Below are 14,053 nucleotides of genomic sequence, written 5' to 3'. Positions count from 1 at the left end.
CACATTTTTATCATCAGGATGCAATGGCATTACCTCTCATTTTGCTCAATATATTAGAAATGTTGTTATTCTGGGAGACTCAGCCTAGTTCTAGTGGTTTGTATTTTCCACTGAGGTGTGCTTCTTGGCTAAGGCTCTGAGTTTCCATATTTTATTTTAGCATTGTGATTTGGTAAATCTGACAACAGGAGATGGAAAACTGAATGGAGACAAAAAATAGTTTACAAATGTCTACGCCTGTTAGCCTTCAGTATTCTGAAAATGGACAGAATGAGGGATTGCAGCTGGATTGTCTTGTCCCTGGAGCTATTTGGTGAGCTCTGCTATTTTTTATCCCTTCCTCCTAATCTGCTATCTTTGGTCAGTCATGTCTGTACCAGTTTATTCCTGGAGTTGTGTCTCTAGAGGTGGTAGCTCTTTCTGCCTCTCTCGCTGGATAAGAACTGTGCGAGAGACTGGCTTGAAAGCCCTGGCCTATCTAAATTCTCTTGTAATTTTAAAATAATTTCCTCTAAAGCCTTTAGTGATGTCCTTAGCAATTATACAATTTTGAAAACACTCCAAGATTGCATAAAAATGACTTGGCCCTCCTAGAGTTGTTCTTCAGTCATGTTCTCCAGTCTGCCTCTCTCTCTGTGATGCTTGTTTCTTTATGCTTATAGGATAAGCTTCTTTTGGCAGCCCTTTGCACTGTGAATACTGAACTGTGGCTGGGGCTCCAGGTGCACAGTAATACCAACAAGTAATAACGGTGGGAGCTTAACACAGGGATACACAGTTTCCAGCCTTTGCCTTCTGATTTCCACCTCGGTACCAGGAGGTGATGAGGCACTGTGGGAACATTGCCTAACCAGTTTTCAGACTCATCTTCTGACTGTTTATCATTGTGCTAATCAGGAAGGGAGTTATTTCATCGTGAGAAGCCCACCCAGGTTTAGCCACTGCAGTGGAGAACTGAGCAAGCCACCAACCTCCAAAGATGAGTCTGAGCTCACAAATCTGGCAGGAAAAGTGTGCCCTCCTTCCTAGTGCCTGCTGCTCCTCGTGTCTCCTCCCAGCCAAAACAAGGGACAGTGTTCCCCGATGGGAAGTAATTTCTTTGGAAAGCTCTGTGAACATCTGGGTGCAATCAGGCTGCACATCCAGCCCAGCAGCAGTAGCGCAGAGCCTCGGAAGGGGCTGTGTCAGGGAGCAGCACCCCAGGGCTCACAGGGCTGGTGCTGCAGCGTGCCAGGGACAAGCTGCAGAGCACAACCACTGCGCCTGAGAGGGACCTCAGGACTGGAGAGCCAAACCACAAGGCTGAGGACTTCAGTAATTATAAGCCAGGAAAACGGTTCTTGGTTCTTTAGCACTGCGCAGGGCTTTGCCTGCTGTATAGGTGGAAGTATAAGAGAGAGATGCCTGCTGAGAGTCCACGTTCCTCCCTACAGTTGTTTTAGAAACTACAGCAGGAAAACACACCAAAATGAGAGACTATCCGAGGTGTCCCTCAAAATTAGTCTCAGGGGAACTGCCCAGAAAAGTTATAGGGAAGAACACAGAGCAAATATAAATGAGACAGAAGGGAGAAACCAGAGTAATTTCAGAGCAGCGTGATAGGGGAAGGAATGCTTAGGGAAATAGGCATGAAGAACAACAGGAGAAATAGCTAAATAGAAGGGAGCAAAGCAGACTGGTTGTATTTCCAGCTAGGGATAGGCACCCACAATTATTTTGCACTGACATTGAACTAGCTGAGAGGAGCCCAAGTGTGGTCCTCATGGTTCACACAGTGCTGGGAAAATGGGCAGTGGTGGTATGTGATTATCTCACTCTGAACAGCTCCAGCAGCAGCGAGGAATAAAACTCTCAAGTATTTATCACTTTTCTTCTTTTTCTTTTCTCTTTGATGTTTTGTGTGTAATGTAAAAGCCATGTAAGACCTGCTTAAGTCCCAGAACTTACATAGAATCTCCTATGGAGTGTAAGTCCCAACAAAAAGCATCTTCTGTCCACTTTAAATAGCTTGCAGACCTTTGGCTTGAATTGTTAACCAAATTTGAGCAATGCCATATTTAGAGTTGTATGTGAAATTGTAATTGAATGTATAAATTTATTTTAATTTCAAGGTCACACACTGTTTTTCCAGGGTGTGCCTGCTTAAGGCTATGATAAGATGGTTTCACTGAATGAGTAACTGTTCAAGATTTTTGTTTATCATCTTCATTTCTGTAAGACCTGGAGCATGCTTAATGCAAGTGGAATCTGTGACTTTTATTATTTAATTTTTTTTGCTCTCTTTCCCTGGAACTGAAAGGCGTCTACTTTACATGTGGCCTTAGGAAATTCCAGAGGCTTAATATTTATCCAATTTTTAATGAATTTTCACAAGGAGGCAAAACTCAGCTGGCATACCAAATCCCTCAAATCCTTTGGTCAAATGGATGTTGAACTTTATTAATATTTGTAAAGGTTTTTTCTGTTTTTTTTTTTTAATGCTGGGATCTCTCAGTGGCTGAAAATGTCTTATTATAATGGAAAGTGTTAGACTACTTTGACACCAGGCATTCTTTCTTATTCTACTATGATGAAAGAACATGAGTGACAATCGAGAATTTTTTCCATTTAGGGTCCCAAGGGTACTTGGCCATTGTTGAAATGTGAACTTAAACCCATGGGATGCTTGCCCTGGTTGTCAAAAGTGTGTTATGTTTGGGCAGTTTTGAGGGGGCACAGGATAGCAATAGGATTTGGTTTTCTCAGTGTTGGTTTGGGTGACAGTGTGCACCCTCCTCAGGTTTGCTCTGATAATGCCTTTTGTAGCTCGAGCCGTCTGCCAAAGTTTTGATTTCAGGATATGAAATTCAGCAGCTAAAGATGTCCATGGGATTGTTCCATAAAAAACACTCAGTAAGGTGTTTAGCAGCACGTGGTGTAAGAGTTCACAGGAGCTGAGCACAGCACAAGGAGCGTGTGAAATGCAGCAGGTATTGGCTGAGGCAGAGTTCCAGTCCATAATTACAGGGGTGATCACTATGGGACAGAGGAAGCTCTTAAGGATTTTGCAGTGGACAATCAACATTTTCATCAGTGCCTTGGGAGCAGCTGTAAAGTCACTGCTAAGCTGCAAGCAATACAAAACTGGTGCACATAATGAATTCCAGAGTGTGTGCTTTTTATGTAGAGTACTGTCTGTCTCTGTTGCTTGTCATGGAGATCTCAGGGAAGATGGCTCAATGCTTTGGGAAGGCGTTCAATCAGATTATCCTGCCCAAGCTGCTGGTCAGCAGATTAAAATTCTTGTCATCCTCCCTGCACCTTGCTCTGAATTAACCCAAACAGAAGCAAAATCTTAGAATGCAAGAATGCTCCCCAAGTCCTGTGAACATAGAGCCTCTAGTTATTTTGAGGGCACTCCAAAATATACCTGCTATACCTGCTGACACCTGGAGAGCAGGAGCAATGATGGGAAGCCATGTGGCAGAGTGGCACAAGCCCCTCTCCAGGCAGGGCTGTCTAGCAGGGCAGCACATGTCAAGGTCAGTGTTATTCCATGTTTGCAGGGTGAAAACTTGAATTGAAAAAACAATGTATTGGGTAAAAATCACCTCTCCGAGATGCACAGATCCTCTACAGTGTTATACTACTGCCTTGTGGCAGTGAGCAGAGACAATGGGAACTGCTGCAGTAGTGCATTTTAATATGTTTTTTAAAATAAAATAATAGAAATCTCCTACAGTTGGTATATGTAATTTTGTTTGTTGTTTTATCTTTTTCTTTTCTTTTCTTTTTTTTTTTTTGTTTTATTTTCTTTTGGGTTTTTTTTGTTTTTATTTTTTTGTTGTTACCAGAGTGCCTCTGATGGCTTTTGGAAGTCAGTGGCAACCCGTGTCCCAAGGGAACCTCATGAGATACGTATCCTGAATCCCTACTTCATCCAGGAGGCAGCTTTCAGCTTCATCGGACTGCCTTTCAACAACGGCCTGATGGGCAGAGGGGTAGGTATAAAGCAAAGCATGCAAAACCTCAGGGAAGGTTGTGAGACCAAGCAGCAGAGGAGGCTTACACTATTCTTATTTTCCCTTTGGGATTCCCCTGTCGGACGTTGAAAGGGAGGGACTTTGGCTCTGCTACAGCGGCAGCACTCAGTCTCTTTCAGACCAAGGCAAAAACCCTCCTGATCTGAGGATTTTGAGGGGATCATCAACACTTCAGCAGTGCCTTGAAAGCCACTGTGAAGTTGCATTCCAAGCTTATAGTAGAAGAGGGTAAAGGTTTGCTTTATGAGGCCTTTGGTGAGAAATTCTGGTCTTATCCCAAAAAGTTTTATATGTAAGAGCTCACAAAATAAAGCAATGGAAACCACAGTTTCAGGCCATATTTATTAACAAAATACCTTAATGGTCATTCTTATAGCTCTCACCCCCAGTGCAGCTTTTTGGAGTGTTAGTGTTGGAGTAGGTGGTGACTCGGGTTTTCTGGATTATCTCACATTGCAACACAGTCCTCAGAACCTATTTATATTTGCTCTACGTAATATAACAACTATTAGAGTAAGTATTACTTGGGTGGGTAAATTGCTCATGTACACATGTGATATAGTTGTTGATAGAGACCACACGTGACATTTTTGGGCACATTAGCACAGCTGACAAACCCAGAGAGAAGCACTTCTGCTGGACAAGGTCTGCTTGCTCTGCCCCTGGCATTGTCCTGCCATTGCTATCAGCGCAGGAGATTTGCTATGTCACAGCAGGGATTTGGACTAGATGGAATAGTGCCTCATTTTCCATGCTCTAATTATATCATGAAGACTTCTAGAATATTACAGACATTTGTTTTGTGCAAGTCAGGTGGGTGGATGCCTGGAGATAAGACATTTCCTTCTTAAAATGCGAGGTGCAAGATGTGCAGACGGATTCAGCCACATGGAACGGGCCTTTTGTAAAATGCACTGCTGTGTACAGAAGCTGTCATGAGATTCTGGGAGCTCTGGATTTTTGTTCTGTGCGCTGGAGGTATCTTATTGCAAATATTCCCATCAGCTAGGAATTAACTTACTTCACCTCTCTGCATTCTCCAGAATTTGCCCTTAGAGCAATGTGGCCTTGATTTGTCTACCAGAAAATCAGGAGTGCTGCCCCAATAAAGGACAAAAATCATGATACCTTCCTTTTGCCTTTAGTTTTTCTCCAATTTGTTTTTATTTTTAAACACATTATTTTAATACACAAGTTATTACTTAAACTGAAAGGAGAAGAGAGAATCCGGAAATGAAAATACTGTGAACTGAAGTTTATGAGGTTTTGATAGGTTGTTTAACACACATCAGATTGGGAAATGAAGGCATCTTAATTGAAACCTGATGTTTCACTTCACGAAAGTCCATTTGAGCATTTAAAAATAGTTTATGGATCTTTAAGGCAAGCAGTCTTTGCCCATGACCCCTGCTAGACTGTGTGAATTGTAGTTTATTCCTTCAGATGGGGCAACAGGAGCTCTGCAGGTGCATGTGTGGGGCTGGGATGTCAGTGTACCCTGGGCAGTCTGTGCAAGGCCACTAATGCAGGGATTCTGTCAGAGTTTAAAAACAGAGAGAATGCTTTAGCCTGTGCTAGAATTTTACTGCAAATTTTACTCAAGAAAGCAGCATATGAACATGGAAAAGCAAAATGCTGAGGACTAGTAAGCAAAAGCATGGTGAACAGTGTCTCCAGAGTTTCTCCTGGGAAATGGGGCTGGAGGCAGACTGGTGCCCCCATGCTGCAGTGTGCTGTGCTGTGTTGAGCAGGCTACAAGGAGGATCAAGGCTGGGGATGCCTTAGTAATCAAGGCCAACACAAAATCCTCATAAAGAGCAGTAATATTCCACTCTCCTTTGGTTCTGATGCCTAAATAAACTTCAGTGCTTCTCTTGCACACCACATATGGTAACAATGTGCTGCCAATTAACTTTGTAATTTGGGGGCTTTTTCAGCAAGGTTGAGCAGAGCTAGTAAAATAGTTTGGGGCTGATCTCAAAGCGTTTTTCCCAGGATTCAATAAAGGGTGAATGTAGTAACATCCTCTGCTTTGATAATATAATTTGGGCCAGATGATTCTGGAGTATGGTAGTGGGGTATAACTCAGATGTGCATTTTGATTGCATTTGTGGCACTGGGAGCCAAAAGTCTTAGCAAGGAGCAAAACTCACACCCACAATGAATAGTAACTTCTCTTTGGGACTGGTAAAGCTTTTCAGGAGTTTTCTTCAGTCCTACTGAGGTCTTAAGAATGGGAGAGCTGTTCCATACTGTATGTGGACTTCTCTTGGGATAAGCTCATGATAAAGAAAAAATTTTGGGCTCCTAGCAATGTCTGGGAGAAAATAATTGTTAATGCCTGAAGATGGTTTAGCATTAAAAAAATGATCTAGTAAAGAGCCTTTCTCTGATTAAAGAATCCTGTTAAGGTGTGGGTGCAGGGTAGCCAAATGTGATTTTTGTTTAGATGAAAGTTCTGTTTGTACAGGACTTTGGGACTTGAAACCAGACACCCCTGGTATTGAAGCTAGTGCTTCAGGCTTGCAGTATCACCCCTTACACTGCAGGCAGTTTACTGGGGGACAAGCACAAACATCAGTTCAAAGGTGGTGTTTTGTTTCTCTCTCCATGCTGGTGCTGTGCATCCATGGATCTCTTTCTGATTTAACCCCAAAGTGTAACCCTTTGGTTTGTTCATGTACTGGAAATGGTTGACTCTATAAACTAAAGAGATAAAGCAACCTTCTTTGGACTTCACCCAGCCTCAGCACCAACCTGGTGAAGGAGGAGCCATGTGCAGGAGGTGTTACCAGGCTGATTCAGGCATCCTGCCATGGATTAGCACCTCTGCACAGTGCTGATAGCTCAGGGATTAACCTCTGATGCTGAGTGTTAGCATGTCCTGGCCAGGGATTCTCGTAGGTCTTAGATGGTTTTTCCTGTGGGCAGACAGCCTTTCTGGAGGTGCCTGTGGGGGACCCTTTGCTCCTCAGGCTGTTTTCAGCTCCCTTGGCTGGTCATCATGATCTTTTCTCTCATGAGTTGCCCTGGTGTCAGCAGACTTTGTCTCCTGGCCTGTTCTTACTGGACTATGACTGTGTGAAGTTCATGTCTTGGGATCTGTTGGGTCTTTGGGGAGCAGAAGTGAGGTGGGAATGGCAGGAGCTGAGCAGAGTAGTCTTCTGCTTAATCCTTTCCGGTCACATGGTTCTCCCTCTTTTGCACCCTGATGGCATCTTCTAAGGCAGGTAGAGAGACAGGTGAGGGGCCACTGCAGCTGCAGTCAGTTAAATGCAGAGACTTAGTGTCATTGTAAATCTTTGGATTTGCAAAGCAGCAAAAGCCTGCATTATCCAGGTGCATTATTGTTTGTAGGGAGTTTATTTTTCAGTAACGCTACCCTTTTATTGAAAAACGTAACAATTGGAATAGTCTGAACAATCCAATAAGTCTTACCCTGAGCTAAGTAAAATCCCATAAATAACTGGAATTCACTTAACTTATTAAGGGAGTCAAATATTTCTAAAAACAGATTTACAGCAGTCATTTCCTTCCAGTCCAACAGGCAGTGACACAGGAATGACCTGGGCATGGAATGAAAAGCAGCAAGAGCTTTTCACATGCACCAAGCAAAGAGCAGTTCCAGCCCTGGTTCAGTCACCAGCACTGGGTCTCCAGCACAAGCCCATGAGGTGATGTTCAGCCTTGATAGAGTCCAGAGGAGTTCCAGTGTTCATTTCTGCTGACTGATTTCTTTTGTGAGTAGAAGTCAGTTCAGGGGAGCAATGGAAGATGAAACATCAAGGTGTTGGGGGGAAGAATTTTGTCTTCCTGTTTGCAGCAGAGAACAGTGTAGGAGCATTTAGGATAGCCTGTCCTATGTCTGTACTGCATTTCTGGTCCCCTGACCTGGGATTCAGACTGTGTTTGCACTACACAGAGCTTGCTGTGGTGCCTGACACAGCACGAGACCAGAAATCTTTGCCTCTCTTGTCTTTACGCTTTTCTCACCAGGATGCACCATGCATGTGCTCACCTCACCCAAGGAGGACAGGTGTCCCTGGAATGAGCCATGTTCCAGAGGCTCAGACAGACTTTGCCCAGCACTGCTTGTGGTGACGTGTCACTCACCACTGCTGTGTTTTCTGCTTCTGTTTGTCACATGGACTTTTAGTGTCATCGCTGGCTCATCTGTCAGTCTGCTGTGTTCTCTCAAATGGCACCAGGCAAAGGGCTGATCCCTGGGGAGCATTATATTGGATATTACATCTTCCAGATGTTTAGCCTTAGACAAGCAGGCCAGGCTTGAAAATGTGGACTTTCAGTTCTGGACACATTATCTAGTGAGGTTGCCCTTGTAGTTGTTTACAGGTGCTGGAGTGGAGATGCTGAACGTGGTACCTCCATGGGCCCTAGCTGGGACAGAAACCATTTGACACACAGCAGGTGATGCAGAGCTTACAAGGCCAAGTTCAAAACTTGTGGCAAGGAATTGACAGGGGAGAGGGCTGCCAATGATTTCTGGGTTTTTCCATTCCCACCTCACACTGATTGGTGGGCACCAGCTCAGGCCAGAGACTCATCATGGCCACATCTGGAGCAGTGGTTGTGTTGAGCCATTCCAGGCAGCCCCATGGTCTAACCTGCACAGGGCAGTCTCTGTGCAGCTGGGAGGCATCCCAAGAGGCTCCTGCCTCAGCACTGACTGCTGTCGTACTTTTCAAACATTGGCTGAAAGCAGCACTGCTTGGTGGTAAAGGAACATCCAGGCACACAGAGGGCCATGAGCAGGAAGGCAGACTTTGAGCTGGTCCAACACTAGATTATTATTCCTGAGGCAAGATGGTTCTGGGGGTTTTGTCTTAGCAAAGGCCTAGAATAACAAGAGGCCTGCTCGGTTGTTTGAGAGAGTTTTATTTTCATAACTCAGCACAGGAGGTGTGGTGGTTGCTTTGGTATGTCTTTGGGGCACGGCACAAGGGTGTGTGTGGTGAGATAGCACTGACGCATCGTGCAGGGCATAGCAAGCCAGACTTGGCACAGCCATGTCCATGATGCCTAACTTCTTTTGGAGTGACTTGTCCCCCAGCTTGCCCCGTAGGTTGTACATGGTCCATTAGGTCCAGATTAGAGGGTAGCAGCTAATGAATTTTTATGTACAATCAGGAGAGCTTGGAATCTGTGTGGATGAAGCCAGAGAGTAATTATAGCCATTTCCTCTTTGATGTGTGTCTCCTCTTATTTGCCATGAGGAGAGGAGAGGAGAGGAGAGGAGAGGAGAGGAGAGGAGAGGAGAGGAGAGGAGAGGAGAGGAGAGGAGAGGAGAGGAGAGGAGAGGAGAGGAGAGGCCTTTCCCTTGGACCTGGAGAACGCTGCTGAGTTGGATTCTCTGCAGCACAGCCTGGGACACATACTAAGCTGTAGGTATTGCAGTGTTGGAGGGTGCTAACATCAATAAGGCATAGTTTAATTAAGAAACTGTCATCAGATCATCAGTTTCCAAATGTGATTTTAGGACAATGCAAAACTATGTCATGAAAGCACCCTGTGAATTTCTGATAGTTGCAGGGGCCAAATCAGATACGTCTACTACAGTTCAAGAGGTTAGGAAGGTGGGTAGTCTCTGGTATTTTAATAATTTTTAAATGGTAGAGAGGGTGGTACTGAGACAGTGGGAGAGCAGAGAGGGTGGTACTGGGACAGTGACACATCAGGAAGTACTGAAGAGCAGAAGCAGATGAGAAAATTAGCTTGTATTCTTCTATAAATACCATTGGAGGTATTATAGATGGAATAAAGTCAGGCAGATATTTGGCAACCAAAGGAAAGTTCACTTTTGATTTCTGTCTGCTGTTATTCTCCAAAGAGAATATGCCTGAAAGAAAGTTTGGCAGTCCTCCCGTAAGGTTGGGTAGTGCAATTAATTCTCTGTGGTTTGCAAGACTCACATTAGAAAGTTAGCTCTTAAATGTTAACTTGGCCAGTGAAATTCCCTCCAGGCAAGGACCCTGTGTCCCCTTGAGCAGTACCGTGGGAATGGGCCCAGTGCTAGTGTGGGTGGTGTTAACACCATCATGTTCCCAATGACGACACAGCCTCAAGGATGGAACCATTTTCTCACTATGTTTTGGACACTGTAACTACAGCTCTGCTGAGGGAAAGGGTTTTGTGGCACGTCCACTTACCAGCTGATGCAATTCCAGTGACATCGGAATGTCATCATCTATGCAAAACATAAAGCTGAGAAATCTGAATTAAAAGTTCCATGTCCAGGAAGACAGGATGTTCTTGAATATTTTGAAATTTGGGGCAATAGCTTATCCTTGCCTAATAAACTTTTTCCATTTTTTTGAAATCCCTACTTGATATTTTTTGCCTACCAGTAAATTAACAGTTAACTAAAGTAACTAGAATAAAACCAATATTGTTTTTGTATCAACTGAAATTAAGCAATGAGAACAAAATGATTCTGCTGTTTTTCCCAACTTCTAGAGCTGGAACAGGAGGGTGTAGGAAGGTTTTGTCATTTCAGATGTGCACTGTTACTGTTGTGCTGCAAATGTTTGAATTTAATGTCTCATTGATTTATCCATAAGTAGGTTTTCCCTGTTTGTTTTCAGACTGGAGTAATTCCAGTGCACTGTAGTGGAGTTCTCCAAAGCACAGGAGTTGTGCTTCCAACTCTGCACGTCTCAGCTGGGATATGGGTGACATTCTTTGCTTGGAAAACATTGTTCTTTGAACCAGTCAGGCAACAGAAGTGAGCATGGTTGTGTGCTGACAAAAACCAGTTCCTTTGAAGGAGAAGGAGAAACACAAAACATTGCTCCCAATCGTTTTGAACATGCAATAGCATTGCTCACCAGTTCAGGGTAAACCATTGTAAATGAAAAATGGAAGTGTTCAGTTGGTTTCTACATCTCAGCTAAGAGCTGTCAGCCTTGGTGACTGTCCGAGCATGTCCTCTGGATTCATGACACTTCCCATACAGCCTGTGTTGGATACTCTACAAATGAAGATGTGGGTGGATTTCTCAGCCTCTCCCTAGCCCCTGGGGCAAAGTTGCCTCTGGATTCATCTGGCTAAAGGGGAGCTAGAAAAGTCAGTGAGCTAGGATTTTACACTGGAAACACTCAGCTGACCCAGCAGAACACACACGAGGAGTTGTACTGCTGTGACAGGGCCTCAGCAGAAGCCCAGTGAAATGGGAAGGGCTGAGGCTGGACTTCAGTGCAAATTGCAGGTCAGCAGATGGGAAAAGACTGTTGGGGTGGCTACCACCCATCTCTGACTGGCTTACCACTGCTCCTTCCCAGTGTGCTGTGGTTTGGAGGGAATGGCACAGATCAGAGTGCCGTGCCCCTGAGCAAAGGAAGTGATCTTGGATCACATTGCCTTCTCCATCTTCTCAGTCTCCCAGAGCTGTTTAACAACCTTAAACTGCTTTTGCCATCAGTAAAATAGGGAGTTTGTGCTCTTCCTCACTTCTGCTCCTGTGTGGTGACCTGTTTGGGATAGGTATTCTTCCTTAGCCTAGCTGGAAGCCAGTAATGTGCATAACATTGTAATGCACTATCTATGTCTATTTTAATTTCAGGAAGCTAATATATCCACTGTCATTCATCCTCCAGCTCATCTGCTGCCCTGTTCTCAGGATAGCAAAGTTATGGAAGGGGAATCTGGCCATTTGCATTAATTTCTTTAGCAGCTGGGAGGCTATCAACCTTACAAGCTGGTACTGGGCAGCTGATGTGCGGACATAGCCAAATACCATGTTCCTTATTTTCTGTTTAGTAGCAGCAGTGCCCCTGTGAGCAGAGACAGTAAGAGGAAATCTTTGATTATAAAAATGGCAACATGCTAATGTCTTCCATTCCTGCTTTCTCTCCTCTCAGAACATCCCCACCTTGGGAAGCGTAGCAATAACCATGGCGCTGCACAACTGTGATGAGGTGGCGGTAGCTGGGTTTGGCTATGACATGAGTTCACCCAATGCACCACTGCACTACTATGAGAACATCAAGATGTCTGCCATCAAAGAGGTAGGGAGCTCCTGCCAAGCACATCCTCCTCCTGAGCCCGCTGGCCACCTTGATTCCACAGCCTGACTGTGATGTCAACTTACAGTTCTCCTGTGTGGGTCAAAACACAACTCCACCCATGCATTTGCCTGTAAAATTCTAGACATTCTCCCAAGCTCAATGTATGTTAAAAATGGTTATTACTGCTGGGAAATGTTCTCTGGAATGTGCATATAATGTCATTTCTTCTTTGAGCGGCAGGGAAAGGATTCACATAAATGTTAACTCAAGAAGGGTGCAAAGGAGCAATTCTGCTCTGGGGTTGAAAAGACGTGGTCTCTCCTGCTTTTTGATCCTTTGTATTGCTCTCTAATACATAGGCTTCTTTTGTGAGATGATCCCTGGGAAGCATGGAGGAGCTGAGATCAGCCTGTGCACCTGAGCTCTCAGCTAACTGTCCAGTAGCACCTCACTGCTGTAAACCCACCAGGGCTCTGTGGACACTGCTCTGCAAAGACAGGGTCACATTTAAACATTTTTTGGTACTATCCCAGTGAGACAAACAGCATTTTCGGGGTAACAAAAGCTCTCGTATCAGTATAATGCAGCGGTATAGATGCCTTCAGGTCTGTCGTTTTCCTGTACCAAACTAGAGCAAACTTGGACACTGGTCAAGGCTTCTATAGTGGAAAGGTTTACTGCTTTTCTGGTAGACCTCATTCTTTCCTAGCACAGATATGGCCCAGGTCTTTCTAAGATTGCTTATCCCTTTTCACTACATAGGAAAGCCTGCTCTGTCCTACTCCACACTGTGAAATGTTGTATTGTTCATGGACAGTAGCTGTCTCCTGGCATTTGACATTTGTTCACCTCAAGCACTTTTCCATTTATCCAGACCAGGAGAGAAGCTGGGAAGTTGTGTTTTTCCAAATCACAAGACTGTACATGTCTTAGTACTCTCACAGGCTGCAGGCTGCATGACCCTAGACAGACTGAGAGGAATTATAAATCAGTGATTAGTCATTTTGAGAAATGAGAAGAGTGTGTCTAATTATCAGTGTAATGAGACTTTGGAACAAGCTCTCAGCAGAGGCTAAAAGAACAAACAGAGTTTAGGAAAAGGCTGTGAGGAGGTCTCCAGTATACCAAGGGACAGGACATTGTGGTCCTGAGGTACCTTCTGGGCCTGTGGAAGTGGCAAGAGAGTCTGCCTTGCTCAATGGAGTAACCATGGACTTAATCAGTCCTTGCTGGGAAAATGAGTGCTTATTTACAGGGTTTAAGGGGTATGTCCAGAAAGGTAAACTGAATTGAGGTGATATCTGGCTTGTGAAATCGCTGAATGGAAAATAGCTAAGGAATATTTTTGCAGAAGCAGAGGAGGTATCCCCATTGACTTGTCCAGTACTGGGTGTCTATAACCACTGCCAGAGACAGGACCCTGGGCTCCCCAGGCCCAGGTCTGAGGCAGTACAGCTGGTTTCTTAGTCTTCCAGCAAAGAGATGGCTACACCAGAGTGCAAAAGGCTGCAAATGCTGAGATCCAGCAGTGGGTACAGAGACTCTTCATGAAAATGTCAGGAAAAGCTTTTGGTGCCTCTGTTTTCATTCTGGTGAATCAGCTGCCTTTGGTGGAGAACCACTCTTGCCCAGTTGTTCTTCCTGTCTCATGAAGATGTCAGTCCCACAGTCAGCTTTTGGCCATGGGGACAACCACAGCAGGTGTCCTGTGCCAAGCTTGTTTCATTACCTGGTATGTGTCTCTTTCCTTGAGGACACCACCAGAGGTGACAAGAATGAAGTGTTCTTGCTCTTGATCCTTACATGGATCAATACACAAAGCTGGAAAAAAGAGTTGGATAACAGAGTCTCTGGTTGAAGTTGCAAGTCCACATCACTTGTATCTCTGATGTTGAAGACCAGCACCCCAAATGGGATCCAAGGCCATTGGAAGGCCAGAGGAGGTCACTCTTGGACTATGTGGTCTCAGGAATAAACGTTGCATGGCACAGAACAGTTAGATGAGGT

The 14,053-nt window shown here is 44.5% G+C and overlaps 1 protein-coding gene and 1 long non-coding RNA gene across 10 annotated transcripts in view; one reads left to right on the top strand and one right to left on the bottom strand.

The window, feature by feature from the left end:
• Positions 1-14,053, top strand: part of ST3GAL3 (ST3 beta-galactoside alpha-2,3-sialyltransferase 3) — a 174,181-nt gene that overhangs the window by 145,236 nt on the left and 14,892 nt on the right. For 6 of the 9 annotated variants that reach the window (XM_085067798.1, XM_085067797.1, XM_085067802.1 and 3 more), the window contains 2 exons: positions 3,834-3,980; positions 11,900-12,046. The exons of 1 other annotated variant lie outside the window; for it this stretch is intronic. In XM_085067798.1, the coding sequence (XP_084923924.1) occupies positions 3,834-3,980; positions 11,900-12,046 (294 nt within the window). The remainder of the gene's footprint in view (positions 1-3,833; positions 3,981-11,899; positions 12,047-14,053) is intronic. 2 more of the 9 variants (XM_085067800.1, XM_085067801.1) reach the window with 2 other exon arrangements.
• LOC146433827 (uncharacterized) lies at positions 8,687-11,998 on the bottom strand. Its single transcript, XR_014853719.1, has 3 exons — positions 11,862-11,998; positions 10,868-11,509; positions 8,687-10,244 (listed from the first exon to the last, which is right to left on the bottom strand). It is a non-coding gene; the product is annotated as an uncharacterized LOC146433827 (long non-coding RNA).

This window comes from Lichenostomus cassidix, chromosome 8, assembly GCF_008360975.1.
Source record: "Lichenostomus cassidix isolate B80296 chromosome 8, HeHo_3.0, whole genome shotgun sequence".
NCBI classification, from domain to species: domain Eukaryota; kingdom Metazoa; phylum Chordata; class Aves; order Passeriformes; family Meliphagidae; genus Lichenostomus; species Lichenostomus cassidix.
The sequence above is the reverse complement of the archived record's forward strand: the minus strand, read 5'-3'. Positions and strand labels throughout refer to the sequence as shown.